The 13,918-nt window shown below is 40.8% G+C and overlaps 1 protein-coding gene across 20 annotated transcripts in view; it reads left to right on the top strand.

Moving 5' to 3' along the window:
• The window catches only part of MEGF11 (multiple EGF like domains 11), a 287,680-nt gene that overhangs the window by 195,769 nt on the left and 77,993 nt on the right, over positions 1–13,918 (top strand). For all 20 annotated transcript variants that reach the window (XR_013938103.1, XR_013938104.1, XR_013938105.1 and 17 more), the window contains 3 exons: positions 629–765; positions 6,228–6,440; positions 13,434–13,608. Coding sequence is in view for 17 of the 20 variants with exons in the window: in XM_080551466.1 (XP_080407592.1) it covers positions 629–765; positions 6,228–6,440; positions 13,434–13,608 (525 nt within the window). In the remaining 3 variants the exon portion in view is untranslated. The remainder of the gene's footprint in view (positions 1–628; positions 766–6,227; positions 6,441–13,433; positions 13,609–13,918) is intronic.

The raw sequence follows: 13,918 nt of genomic DNA, 5'->3' as shown, positions 1-13,918 counted from the left end.
CAGCAATTGCTTTTCCTGCTGAGCAGTGCCAGGGTGCACAACCAAGAATGACCAACCATCTGTTCTTCACTCTCAGAGATGGTTACGTGGGATGGGGAGGGAGGAAACAGCTCAGAGATGGGGATTTGGTGGGTCAGGATGAGAGAAGGCTGAAAGGGAGACTGCAACCCAGATTTTGTGTGGACAGGAATAAAGAGGGAGGAGAGCAGAGGGCTGAGAGCGTGAAATGGAGGAAGATGGTAGCCACTGAGATGTGGAACTGAGGCAGGTCAGGGAGTGAAACGTGGCACCAAGGTTGAGGATAAAGAGCTGAGAGGATGTTGGATGATGCATCCAGCCAGCATCGAGGGATTAGAGAGATTTTCTACTGCAAAACTACTTCTTATGGCCAAAAGGCTGCCGCACTGGTAGTGTGGAGTGTCCAGTTGTTTCTCTGTCATCACTGGAGTCTTTCTGCAACAGTCCCAGTCTCTTCTTCCCACCCTGCCTCTTTCACAGCTTGCCAAAAGCACTGGCATGTACTGCTTTGTACTGACTGAAGAGATGAGGGTAGAGGGAAAGGAGGGGGTAGGAATTCATTGCATTATGACCATTGACTGAACTATTGCTCTCTCTGCAACCTTACCAGGGGCTGGTGTGTGCACAGCCATGTCCTTCTGGAACATTTGGAATTAACTGCAGCCAGGACTGTCCATGCCACAATGGAGGACACTGTGATCCTGTGACAGGAAAATGCATCTGCACACCTGGCTATATGGGAGACAGGTAAAAATCAAAACTGCAAAGCCTTTACTTTTAACCATCAGTTGGCAGTATTTATATCCCTTCTAGGACAATCTTGCTCTCAGAAAAGCGGTGTTAAGCTTCTCTTGCTGCAATTAGGTTCATCTTTCTAAAGCAGTTCAAACATTATAAATGTGGCAATGTTATTACTTTTTATTGGCAATGCTCTCCATTTACAGTTTTTTTAATATAACTTTTAAAATTTAATGGATTAAATTTAATTTAGATATTTACAGTGATAAATTTAATAGAGAGCATTACATGTTTACAAGATATGTAAATGAACTGTATTTATACAAATTAATATCCTCAAGAGTAAGCAATGCAGCAGTTTAATGTTTCCCTCATCCCCTCTGTGCTGCTGCAGCACTGATCCATCTCAGACACCAACAAAGGGTGATAAATCCTCAAAATTCATAAACGAAAGGCTTCACCCATAAATCAATCTAAGCAGATGATAATGTTGCTTTACAAAGGCGTCATGGACTTAGCAAAATGACTACAGAGCAAAGTCAAGGTGGGATTGTAACACATGCTGGCTTAGCCCTCCAGCTAATCCTGCCAGCAAGGCTAACGATGGTGAGGAAGCTGCAGATGAAGAAGCTTTCATTTGCAGTTTTCAATAGAGATTGGACTATGTCACCAGACTTTACAGAGACCATGGGCACAACTGACTAGCATATCCTGTGCTAAGGCCCTTTCTCCTATATCTTCTCTTCTTTTATTAGCTAGAATAAGCTAGTGCTGGTATGTCAACATACACTAAAATTATATTTTTATGCAGCAAAGCTCACTGGAATTTCTCATTTCTTCCATCATTGTATAATCAGCAGGTCTTTATAGCACACAAACAGACCAGCCTTCAACACTGCTCTGGTGTTCCAAAGGCCGTGTTCTGTCCCGTTGAATGTGGGTGCTCCTTTTTTACATTTCATTGACAGGGGTAATTGGCAAGGGGCTCTGGAGATTATGTCAGGATTTGCACGTGGTTAAATATGGTGGAAATACTTTCTATTTCAAATTGAGTTAGGTGAAGAAATATCAGTGTGTGTCTCTTCCCCCATCCTCCATCTGAAGGCAGTGATTTCAGGATCCCTGGGATACACTGTGAGGGCACCGTATAATTGCTATCGCTAACCAAAGTTTTCTTTTTGTCACCTTTTGGAGACGATTCCTCTAAAAGAAGCAGCTGCGCAGCCTCACACCTACAGTAGTGACCGCACTTCAATCACAAGCTGCCCTCAGTCCCGGCCCTCTGGCTGTAGGTCTCCTCATCTGGTTGTTGCAGACCCAGATCGATTTCTGGCCATAGGTGAATCAGCAGCGTTAGAGTTGTCAGGAGCTTCCAGCCAGCAGCCTGCAGCTGAGCCAGCTTCTTTGCTCAGCTGCCAAGATAGCCTCCGGCCGCGAGGGAGGACATGCAGCAGAAGAGCTGGCTCTGCTACAGGAGCATGGCACAGGGAAAGAACAGTTACGGGCTGTTGTACTGCTTGCAACACTTAGGTGCACTGCAGCAATAAGAGCAGAAGAACTGGGGACCAGGACCATTGATGGACCCAGAAAGGAGATGGCAAGTAGATAGCAGAAGACCCAAATCTGAGTCCTATCAAAAGCAAAGGTTTTTGCCACTTTATCCCCCTTAGAAAGGGTCTGGAGAAAAACGCTCAGGGAGAGACAACAGAGGAGGCACTACAGGGGAGACTTCACAAGAACTGTCCTTGAGCAGAGGGAGTGTGGGCTCTTCAGATCTGTCCTTGCAGAAAGGTGAGAGAGATTTGGACTCCAAAGAGAGATGTGGCTTGGGATGACAAAGAAAAGCAGGGAGGGACAAAACAAGGCACAATTGGTTGGAAAATGTCAAAAAGAAGCTGAGGGAAAGTCCCACAGTGAACCTGTACCCAAGCAAAACCCTTAGGAATGGATCACCTGCCCTCTCCTGGAGCAGGGAGGTAAAAGATAGACATTGAAGGGCGAGGCTGAGGAGCAGAAATGCGGGCACGTGAGAAGATTAATGAGTACAGGAGAAAGTTAGGAGAGAGGACAGTTCTGAAAGCAGCAAGCAAAACTAATATTAGTCTAGACATTACCACCTTCCAAATGGGTTCTCAGAACGTTAAAAAATGTTTATCAGCCTTTAATCAGCCTTTAGCAAGGGAAGTGAAGCCTTGGGCCCATTGCATTCAGTTGGAGCCTTTTGCTTGGGCTGGGACGACACAAACTGCTTTGCTCTGAAGAGCCGCGCATACCCTCACCTTGCTGTCAGCTACAGCTAGCTGGAGGGAGATTGCCCATTGATTTCACCGATGGCAGGAGCAGGCACAAGGTCTTAAAAAAGTCTAAATTGCTTTCCTTAGTTGTGTGTTTGTAGAGCACGGACAATGGAATGGATTAGTCAGCTCCGTGTTAGTTTAGGGTCTATTTTACTTTCTGGATCTCGTAGCTGTTGCTGTGCTGCAATATAATTGCAAGTGTAGCAGGAGAAAGCTGCTGCACAACAAAATAATGATTTCTTTGAAATTGTACAAGGCGATGAAAAAATATTCTTCGTAATAACAGATTTTGTGAATAACAGCAATAAAAAGTAAACGTGCTTTATCTACTATTATCCTTTTTAATTGCCAGTAAGTACTGTATAAATCCACCGCCATTGTCTCGTGCAGAAGATAATAACATGTAGTTAGATAAATATTTGTGGAGATGAAATGGTCATAAAGGTCTGTGTAAGTGTAATTGCCACACTTTGTTCCCTACCTGTTTTCCAGGAAGAGGCAACACACTAAATATCTAGTAAATTGGCAAGCACTATTAATAACTGCAGGCAGCTCTGTGCTGTGCTGCAATGACTGGATATGTCATGCAAATGTGTATTTTGCAAACTGGAGAGGAATAATAGCAGAAGCACAGTTAGAAGCTGGGAATGGGGAATTCAATGGCTGACTGGAAAAGCGAACATACTGCTTTAGCTTTGTTTTACATATTGCCATTACACTTAAAGACTAAGTCTGAGCAGAATAAATACCACATTTGTTGTAACAGTGTGAGTAGACTTATTCTTTTGTTGTTGTGTTTGTAACTTCTATCAACAGAAAGGCGATTCGCAGACTAGTGTTTTTTGGATGGCTTTCAATATTTGTCTGTGCAACATAAATGTGATCACTGTTGTGAAAATAAACAAACAAAGGAAAAAGCCCCAAATATTTTACAGCGTTATTCCATTAAAAATAAAGTCCACAAAAATTGTAGGTGTATGTACCAAGTTCATCAGTTAAGCAGGCTGTCTTATGTTTAATATTTTGTGAAATTGCTTCCATTAATTCTACAGGTGACAGCCATATTATCCTGTCCCAACCCAAATAATTATAGTACATATTAAAGTACAGTGGATATTGTAATACGAATCTCCCCAGATAGGCAGAAAGCAATGTAAATTAAACAAGAAACATAACTAGGGTTTAGCAGCTCATTTTGTAATTTAATTGAACAATGTATCTGGTTGTTAATGGTGCTATGGACACATTAGATTGATATGTTGCAAAGGAAGGATGTTTAAGTAGAAAGCTAATTCCTGCTGTGATTATTCTTATGTTCCAGAGGAGTCATTATTAGTATTCTTTGTATAAAATTCATTAGCAGTAGCTGCTTGATCTCCAAATAAATAAGTTGGTTAAATTGTTAGTAGAAAAAGGCTAATTATGTAAATGGATTAGGTCGTCAATATTTCATTTCCAGATGCTTTTCTCCCTGCTAGGTAATGCTTCATCTTCGATAAATATAGAATGATATAGTGCACTATTGACTAAGTATTCATCTCGTTGAGTACAGTGCTCTCCTGCTAACTAGTCGAGCTATGTACGGCAGTGGCGACATAAGGCATCTTAATATGTTCTTCATTGCATTTCATTTGCTTCAAGTGGTTCAGCCCTAATGTTCCTCGTTCTTTGCTGGTTGTTTCCTTTGCAGCTGAACTACCCCAAGAGCTGCAGGGCTAGCAGCCAGTGCCGCTGGTGGTTCTCTCCCTTCCTGTTTGTCACAGGCTCCTCTCTTTGGGTCTCGTATGAACTCCTGAACTTGGATTGTGTAGCTAGCAACTGCGTTGGTGCTTGCTGCAATTAAATCACCAGCTCGGCCTTTTGCTTTGTTCATTTATTTTTAGTAAAATGTGATAATCTGAAGCTGCAATAGCAATTCTCTTCTTATATACTGACAGTGTTCATTGCAGTTTTGCCTGGCTTGCATCACGCATTAATCTTTTATTACTGATCGTTATATTAACTCTCACCTGCCAGCTGTGAAATGACCTGTAGAAAGACATTTAACAATTGCCTCTGAGTTTACAGTATACACTTTAATCAATGCTTAGGATTAAATTAATGCTGATAGGCAATTTCCAATATCTGGCATCCATGTGATAAGGGAATTGGGCTTTTCTGGACTTCTTTTTCTCTCTTTATTAACTGAAAAGGCATATCTGTATTTCACGGTGGATCATGTAAACTGTAGTACTGACTCATTGCAAAATTTTGAACCCACTGAATTATGTCAAGCACAGAATCAGTTGCTACTTTTAGAACTTTTGTTGAGCTTTTTAAAATGGGAAATATTATAATCACTTAAACTGTAGGACAATGAAACAGGCTTTTTGGCAGGCTTCATAATGTATTCAGTAGGGAAACAGTAGAAAACAGTGCATGGAAGGTGTAATTTAAAACAATCTGTATAGTGTTTGCAGGTTCAATTTTTATGTGTATCAAATATTAAAAATGTTGGCAGTTTTGGAGAAGATACTACACTAAGGAGTGTGAAAGTGATTTGTCTGGAGATTTTATACTACTTAGCATCCCTGGAGTAAGAGATGAAATGCAAATTTGAGTTGCAGTTACTCAGAACACACGCAAAATACAAAGGAGTATATTTTCTCCTAGTTGGTATAAAGCAGGTGCGATGGCAGCGTAGAGGGAACGTAAAACTATACGTTGCTGGAGTACATTTAACTTAATGCTTAATAGACCACATTTCCTTTCAGACCTCATCACTCTATGACAACTGAATGCTTTTAAAGAAGGTGCACAGTCCTTCTGTAATGAAAAGAGAACAAAAAGATGAAGTTTATATATATATATATATGTAAAGTATCTTATTCTATATCAATTTCTTATGGCTGGTGAATGGAAATGCTGAGGTCCAGGAAACAAGAATGCACTTTGTTAACTAATGCAAATTTTGCGGGATATAATTGGACAGAGATTAATGCACTTTCAGTTAACAGCTATTTACATGCCCAAGATATCACATCACCCCAATGATATCAGTTCACGGCATATTACTTAAATAAATGAGCAATGATTTTATATCTAATTCATTACCAAAAACATGCCCATGTAAGAGTCATAAGTAAACTAGACTACAGTATTTAATTGGATCCCGTCTCACATATTTCACTACAGGTGTCAAGAAGAGTGTCCTATTGGGACATACGGTTTTCAGTGCACACAAAGATGTGACTGCCAAAACGGTGCAAAGTGTTATCACGTCAATGGAGCATGTATGTGTGACCCTGGATTTAAAGGGATTCATTGCCAAGAAAGAATGTGTCCAGAAGGGTTATATGGCCTCAAATGCAACAAGAGATGTCCTTGCAATATTACCAACACTCTCAGGTAAGTACATCATGTTATATACTAGTGCAGGGACTGCTCAAATAAAAGCATTAGGGAAAAAATTCATTTAACTACAACCACGTCCTTTTCTCTGTAGGTTTAATTAAGAACATACAGTTCCTCTGTATTACAACCTTTGATTTAAAAGACCTCAGGTTTGGAATCATAAGCCTCAGTCTAGCCATCTACTAAGCATGTATCTGTTAACTATTTAAACAGTTTTGATAAGATCTAAAACAGTCTGACATACGGTCTTATCCTGTAGCTGCAGTCTTCTGGGCATAAAAAAAATATATTAAACCCATATATATGTATAATGACCCAGTGAAGTTTAAAATATATAGATATGTTTAGTCAAATCCATCATTTTGGCTCTTTTTATGACACAGGTTTTCTTGTTAAATCTATAGACAGCAAGGAGACTTTCAAAATGAAACCTAATTTGCTTCAGTTTATGTCTCGTGGCAAATTACCTTGTTGAGAACACTTGAGGACAACGTATAAATAGACCAAAATCAATATCCCCAAGTCAGTCTGTGGAACTGTAACGAAGCCGACATTGTCAAAATAGACATCTCCTCTCTTCTCATATGTGCCTATTTTTGCTCTTCATTGAGTATGTGTATGTGTGAAATATTCAGGTAGAAAAATATCAGGGAAGTGTACCTAAAATGGAATAAGCCTCACTTAAAAGGTCAGGTCTCAATGTTTTATTCCCTTTTGCTTTTTTTAGGATCTTATTCTTGAGGTTCTTATTACTAAGAGCTAAAGCCACAAAGAGACTTGAGACTAACACGAGACAGGTTGATTTTTCATTCCCTTTGCAGGCTTAAATAAGTTTTCTGAACCTGCAAAAAGGAAGAATTTAAGACTCTTCTCTGTTATCCTATTTGCTATTTTTTGTATCTCCTGACTGTTAGAATTGCTATTTGGAGGTTCCTGTACAGTAAAGTCAGCCTGGACAGCAAAAACGCCCTGGCATGAGCTTTTCTGAAGGTCTGGAGTGCCCACATTTCTCTTCCATGTCTGCAGGGCCCCTCAGCTCCCACCTGATTTCCTCTCTTTTTTGTCCATTACTGTTAAGCATTCACAGCCAATCCAGGATTGTGTAGGCTTCAGAGGGAGATGAGGATAATTGATGCCCAAGCAAACATGCCCTTGATACGAACATTCTTCAATTTTAAACCAGACAGGTGGAGACCTGACTGTCTTGCTGATGATGACAAACCTACCTGGCAATGTTGCAGCTTGATAAAATATAAACACTCTCCTCAATTATGTATGCAAGCAATACCACCTAATTTGTGCATGCACACACACACACACACACAAACACTTCAGGCAAATCTGTTTGTGTGCTTGAGATAGACTATTTGTCTCAGTCTTGGAAATAAACAGGTGATCTTTCTTGTAAATTCAAGTTCAACTGTGAGTGGAGAGGCTTTGCTTCACCGAAAGTCGGAGCTCACAGTGGATCACTTAAAAAGCCTTGTAATCCTGATCATACGAGTCCTCTACAGAAAGACAGCTGCTAGCTCTGGAGGGTTTGACAGCGAGGATCCAAAGTGCTCGGCACCTCAAGGGGAGCTCCAAACAACAGGCTTCTGTCCCTTATGAGTGTTTTGTATATCATGATACCACTGCAAAAAATAACATCCCTGAGGCATGAGCTGAGCAATACACACAAAAGGTTAATGTTGTGTTGTATTGAGGACAGGTGATGACTCAAGAATTACCGCAGACAGAGCTAAGTTTTAAACTCCTGCGTAACACAGTTTTTTGCCGGTATGCATGACTTAAACCTGCGGTAAACACACAGCAAATTGCTCCTCACTGAAAGCTCTTTTTCATGTGTATGGTAGGGTGAGACTAAGCTCTCAGCCAGTAGCTGACACTGTGTCTTCACCCTCTCGTATCCGAGCCCGCAGAAATCTGTGTGCCCTTTTTCCCAGAAAGTTGTAAACACAGTGGAAGGTCTGCAGGCCATGGGCAAGAATGAGTTTGGCATCGGTTTCTCAGATAACTGCTCGATTCATCAAGAGTCTCTTACATGTGGGAAGATTGGGGGTTTGAGGGTGCAAGACTTCATCTGGGTCAATCAAAGGACTGGCCAGGAGATGCTCAAGGGGGTTACCAGAAGATCTTCCCTGAAGAAACAGCCTAGAGCCATCTACCTGTGAAGGAAGGTGAGGTCTCAAGGGTGAGAGGGCTCAGACAGATGGAGGATTGAATCCTCTCCCAGCTTTTTTCTAGACGTGTGGTTATTCTTACACACCATGTACCTGCCCTGTGCATGGCTGCTCTCTGACAGATACTTGTTATGCCTTCCCTCCCATCACTGCTTCATCAGCTTCACTTGCAGCATCCTCTGCTAAGATGCTATCTCTGTTCCCTTAATAAATGAGTCTAGTCTCTCCATTGATAAAATCTCCCTTTTTCCTGCATCTTATCACTGCTGTTATGGAACAAAGAGATATCAGCAAGCTGTAGATCTGTAAATGTTCTTTCATTCATCCATGGTATTTCAGCTTTCCACTTTTCAATGAGCTCCTCAGAGCACTGTCAATTTCTGAGCCGAGGAGTGTCAGAGCTGATGGAAAATGACCTTCTCTAAAGGCACTCCGTATTCTGAGCAAATCTTTTTACTGATTGTTTAGCCTGTCCCATGCAACACGCTTCTCTTCCCACCCACCGCCTCCCCTGAATTCCTGTCATTACTGCAACCATAGTCTTCCAAAGCGATTAATTTATCGACAGCCGTATATTCCATTTTTCCCAGAAGCCATTTAATCTGTTGGCTACATCTAGTGATACCTAAGTGTGTAGGAGAATTTTATAAACACTTGAAAGGTGGTAAGGGAAGCTTGCTTATTTCTGTCAGTTATTTTGACTCATTTGGTCTGGTCATTGGAAAGCTGGCTGGAACAGTAAGTTCTGGGGGCTTTGAGGAGCAAGTTAGAGAGGAACATTAGGAAATACACATTCAGCTCTCCTATTTTCATAGATCTATCTATTTTAATGTCTGAAGAGACCAGTCTGATCATCTACTCTGACCTCCTGCATAGCAACGGCTGAAGAACATCATCCAATAATTTCTGCATCAAAGCCCTCTGAAAGGCACATTGTATGTGTGACTTTTGAACAACTCCAGAATTAGGTAATTTATACTGCACTGGTGACTTGGACTGTCCTTCCACAGGGAAGGATACAACTGGGAAAAACTCCCCTGTGCAAGAAACACATGTTGAAACAGTCCGCAGTAGTCAGAAGGGCATGCTTTCCTGAAAGTAGAGGAGAAGATCAATAGGTGGAACAGTCTGAGCCACCCAGCTTTCTTGACCACTGGTGTGGAGTCACCATGTGGACCCATAGCCTTTAGTAGTGTCTTTCCCAGGTCAGAGACGTGAGAAGGGAAGCAAGACACAATGACCTTTTAAGCCCTGACACTTTTCTACCTGCAGCTCAGCTACCATGACAAAGTCTAATGGAATGGATAGACCTCCAGAGGCTCTAATTATTGCCGCTATGTTGAAAAGTTTAGAAGGACCAAATCCCACAGACCTTACATGAAGTTTTGCCTTGAACTAAATCAAGAATGTACTTGAATGAGGCTGGCTTTGAAGGTGTACTGGACTGAAGTAGTGGCCCTGCGGTCTCATTGTGGCTACTTCTTCAAAAGGAAGAGAGCATTTAGTAAGGGAGTCTGGATGTAGAATGGACATCAAGAGAGAGCAAATACCGTTAAGTAAGAATTAGAGCTATTTATTAAGATGAGATGACGGGTGCTAGTATATAAACAGAAAGTCAGAAAATTCACTGGGAAGAATTTGTTTTGACTGAAAGGTGTGTGGAGAACAAATTCAGGAACTGGAACAGACTGTGCTGTCTAAAGCATTTATTTTCCCAATTTGCCTTTAGAAAGTTAAATTACCTGGAGCGAAAGAAAACAGGTTTCCTCAAAATTAGATGCTTAAAAAATGCAAACATCAAAAAATACTTTCTTTTTTTTTTCAGTTCAGCTAGTATCAAAACAGTATCAAAAATCTTTCAATACTGTTAATGTGGCTCAAAAGCCAAGGAGCCTATGGTAGCTTCCAAACTGCAGCAAGAGCCATGGAACAATTTCTTTCTCCTGCCATGTTGTGTGCTGTGGACAGATTCCAGTTTCCACCTCTGCTTGGCCCAGTGCCAGAGGAACACTTGGCTGCTTGCACTCATTCTAGGTTTTTTACACTATTCCTTACTGTTATCCAAGAGATCTGGAGAAATAAAGGTTGTTAAGATTCAATGCAAATACTAATGCTTAACACTGCCAAATTCTTTCAAGACAAAGGTTTCCTTCCTGCTCTCATCAAGTGGTTTGAAAGCAGATGTTAGTGGGTTTGCATTCTGGGATCCTTTCTAAAACCCCAGGCTCTCCTGCCCATCCATTAAGAGATCCTTTTCCAGAGGAACTGTTTGTATTTCTTAATTTCAGTTTATTGGTGGCATGGAGAAGTGCCTTACATATGCTACTTTCCTATTGCCTTGAAAAGTTATATGGTCCTTGAAAGGGACATTCAGAACAGAAAGGGAAGAATTATACAAATAATTCACACTTCTAACTATATTTCCTATTCCTTGTTTTAACAACTTTACCATTAATTGCCTCAAATTTTTCAACTTCAGTGCAGCTAGCATTTAGTTCACTGGATACACTGGATGCATAGGATGCATAATAAGAGAAATGTTCCTAACTCACACATACACACATACATGTACTGCTTCTACATTGTGAGCTGCAATATATTTAGTGAGTAATTCTGATGAATTTAATGGAATAGTTCACACTTAACAGAATATAAAAATATTAACAATAATAATAAAAATCTAGGACTATTTAGTGACATCAGCTGCAGATCTTAAAAATCTGCAGAGGAGGAAAAGTATCATTTTACAGATGGAAAAGATGAAATACAGAAGGGATCATTTATATGGCCAAGATTCACTGGCAGAATCAGGAAGAGAACAGCTGTCTTATGAATTTTGGGTAAGCATTTAAATTGCAGACATCTTCAAGTTAACACTGTATCAGGGCACCTTAATTGTCAGAGGGGTGTTTGTGATTCAGGGCTCTGTATTGCTCCTATCTGAGACAACTCTCCCATGTCCCCAGGGTGGACACAGCCTGCAACCTCATTACATGCGGAGTAGCTACATAGCTTCGGGGTCTTTTTGCATGCTACGCTACCGTAAGACTACGGTGTGTGTTAATGTTTGGTTTGCCAAAAGCTTGGGAAACGTTTATTCTGCTACCATCAAAGAAAAGATTTCTTTACCCTGCTATATAGTTTGTTCTCCAGCTGTTGCTTCTTACCTGGAACTGTTGTTGTGGGTACCATAACTCTGCAATTTAAAGTGTTTAAAGAGTTCAAAGCACTCTGTAAGACAGCAAAAGATGTGTATTTCAAAGCCCTGAAGAAATACAAGTGCTTGGCCTAGGAGAAGAAGAAAAGTCTGATATGCTAAGGCTAACGATAAACCCAGTCTTGCTTCATGGGGCAGATTACATGGATGCAGGGACCCACATCTGCATTGGGCTTTTCCTAGCTCAAAGCCTCACGAAGGAGCAGAAGGCAGCTTGGCAGGGGGGCGGTGCACAGAACATTGTCTCAACCCTTTACTGGGCCTTGTTGTGGATTTTATGCCCCTTTCTCCCCCAGACTTCTGCAAAACCTACTTGGTTCTAGCTGGTTTTATTTCTTAATAAATAGCCTGCATCCCATGAAAAAAAAGCTGTCTGTTTTGATGAAGGAGCCAACCTGGGAGTAGAAATTCTTACTGAGTGTAGTATTTTCAATTGAATTGTCATAGACTGATTCAAACTGCCATGAGCATACATTACGTTTGAAAGATTTAATTTAGCCAACAGATGCAGTTCTCATGGAAGCGCATGATACGTCTGGTAGTAGTGAAAACAAAGAAACAAAAAATCCACTCTAAAATGTGTCTTTAATGTTTAGCTTTTTGCTCCTATTAGGTAATGATTAATAGACACAGAGGGGAAAAAAACGAGCTTTTATTATTTTCATCTAAATGTTAAGAGGTGCTGTGTGAACAACCATAATTTCAGGGACTGCTTTGTCAGAAGAATTTCATGGATAGTAGTTTGTTAAGCTGATGAATTGTTTTAATTACTCAGTCAAACGCTATTTATGATGAAACACATGACACTCACAAAATTTGATCATTCTTAGTCACAACAGTATGTGACTAACCTCTCCTACCAGTAATTGCCAGAAACATACTTGGAAATTACATTTTATGAGGCTACCTTGAAAATTAACATATAGGATATTAATTTTATAGGTGTAAAGAAATCTATTCAGTCATGTCCGCAATATTAAACCGTAGCAATAAATAACCATAAAGGAAAATGAATAGATTCTATGAAGCAAAGAGAAGAGGAGGCTGAGGGGAGGCCTCATGGCGGCCTGCAGCTCCCTCACGAGGGGAGCAAAGGGGCAGGCGCTGAGCTCTGCTCTCTGGGGACAGTGACCGGACCCGAGGGAATCACTCCTAGCCTTGAATATCTTTAACTGGCTGTATTACACCTAAATGGTATGGCACATACAGGGCTTAATCCTCGGGTGGTTAATGTCAACAACCCAGGTCACGCTGATCTGAGAACAGAAAGATATTTTCTGATCTGAGAACAGAAAAGAAATTATATTTTTAAATATAATGGGTTTAAAATTACCAGTTCTGTGAGAGTTCCCAGACGTTTGCAAGTGACACCGCAGTATGGTATTTGGTTCCATATTCCCTACATATTTCCTGACTTATTTGGTGGCTTATGTTCACCATCCCAGACAGTTCTCAGCTTTGTTCTGTTCTTAGTCTGACTCTTGCTGGCATTGCATTTGAAATGTTTAACTGAGGTATTCCTGCAGTTAATGGACAGTATTTTTCTTTCGTGTCCACATCTCATTGACATCTGTCTGTCTTCATTAGCTGCCATCCATTGTCTGGAGAATGTAGCTGCAAAGCTGGCTGGGCTGGACTCTACTGCAATGAAACCTGTCCCCCTGGGTACCATGGCGAAGGCTGCCAGCTGACCTGCTCGTGCCAGAACGGTGCAGATTGCGACAGCATCACAGGGAAGTGTACGTGTGCACCAGGATACATGGTAAGTGAGTGCTGGGAACAATGGAGCATTTCATAAGGTGCCTGCTCAAAAGTAAAGAGGACTTTAATCTCATTTCAAATAATATTTGCATAAAAGTGGCCAGGTGCAGGTAATTTTTCCCCATTTTACTGTAAGTCCACATAATTCTCCTTTGAACAGTGTCAACCTATTACTTCTGCTTACTTACTTAACATCAGTATTGTAAGTTTATGACTGTTGTAAGTATAAAGACTTGGTTCCCTGTCTTACATTCTAAGTCAAGACATAACAAAAAAGATGTCAGATTATTGTCTGCCTGGAAGAGCAGAAA

The sequence above is a fragment of the Anser brachyrhynchus genome, assembly GCF_964034855.1.
Source record: "Anser brachyrhynchus genome assembly, chromosome: 11".
Classification (NCBI taxonomy): domain Eukaryota; kingdom Metazoa; phylum Chordata; class Aves; order Anseriformes; family Anatidae; genus Anser; species Anser brachyrhynchus.
Note: the sequence above shows the minus strand (reverse complement) of the source record. Positions and strands in the feature narration are given on the sequence as shown.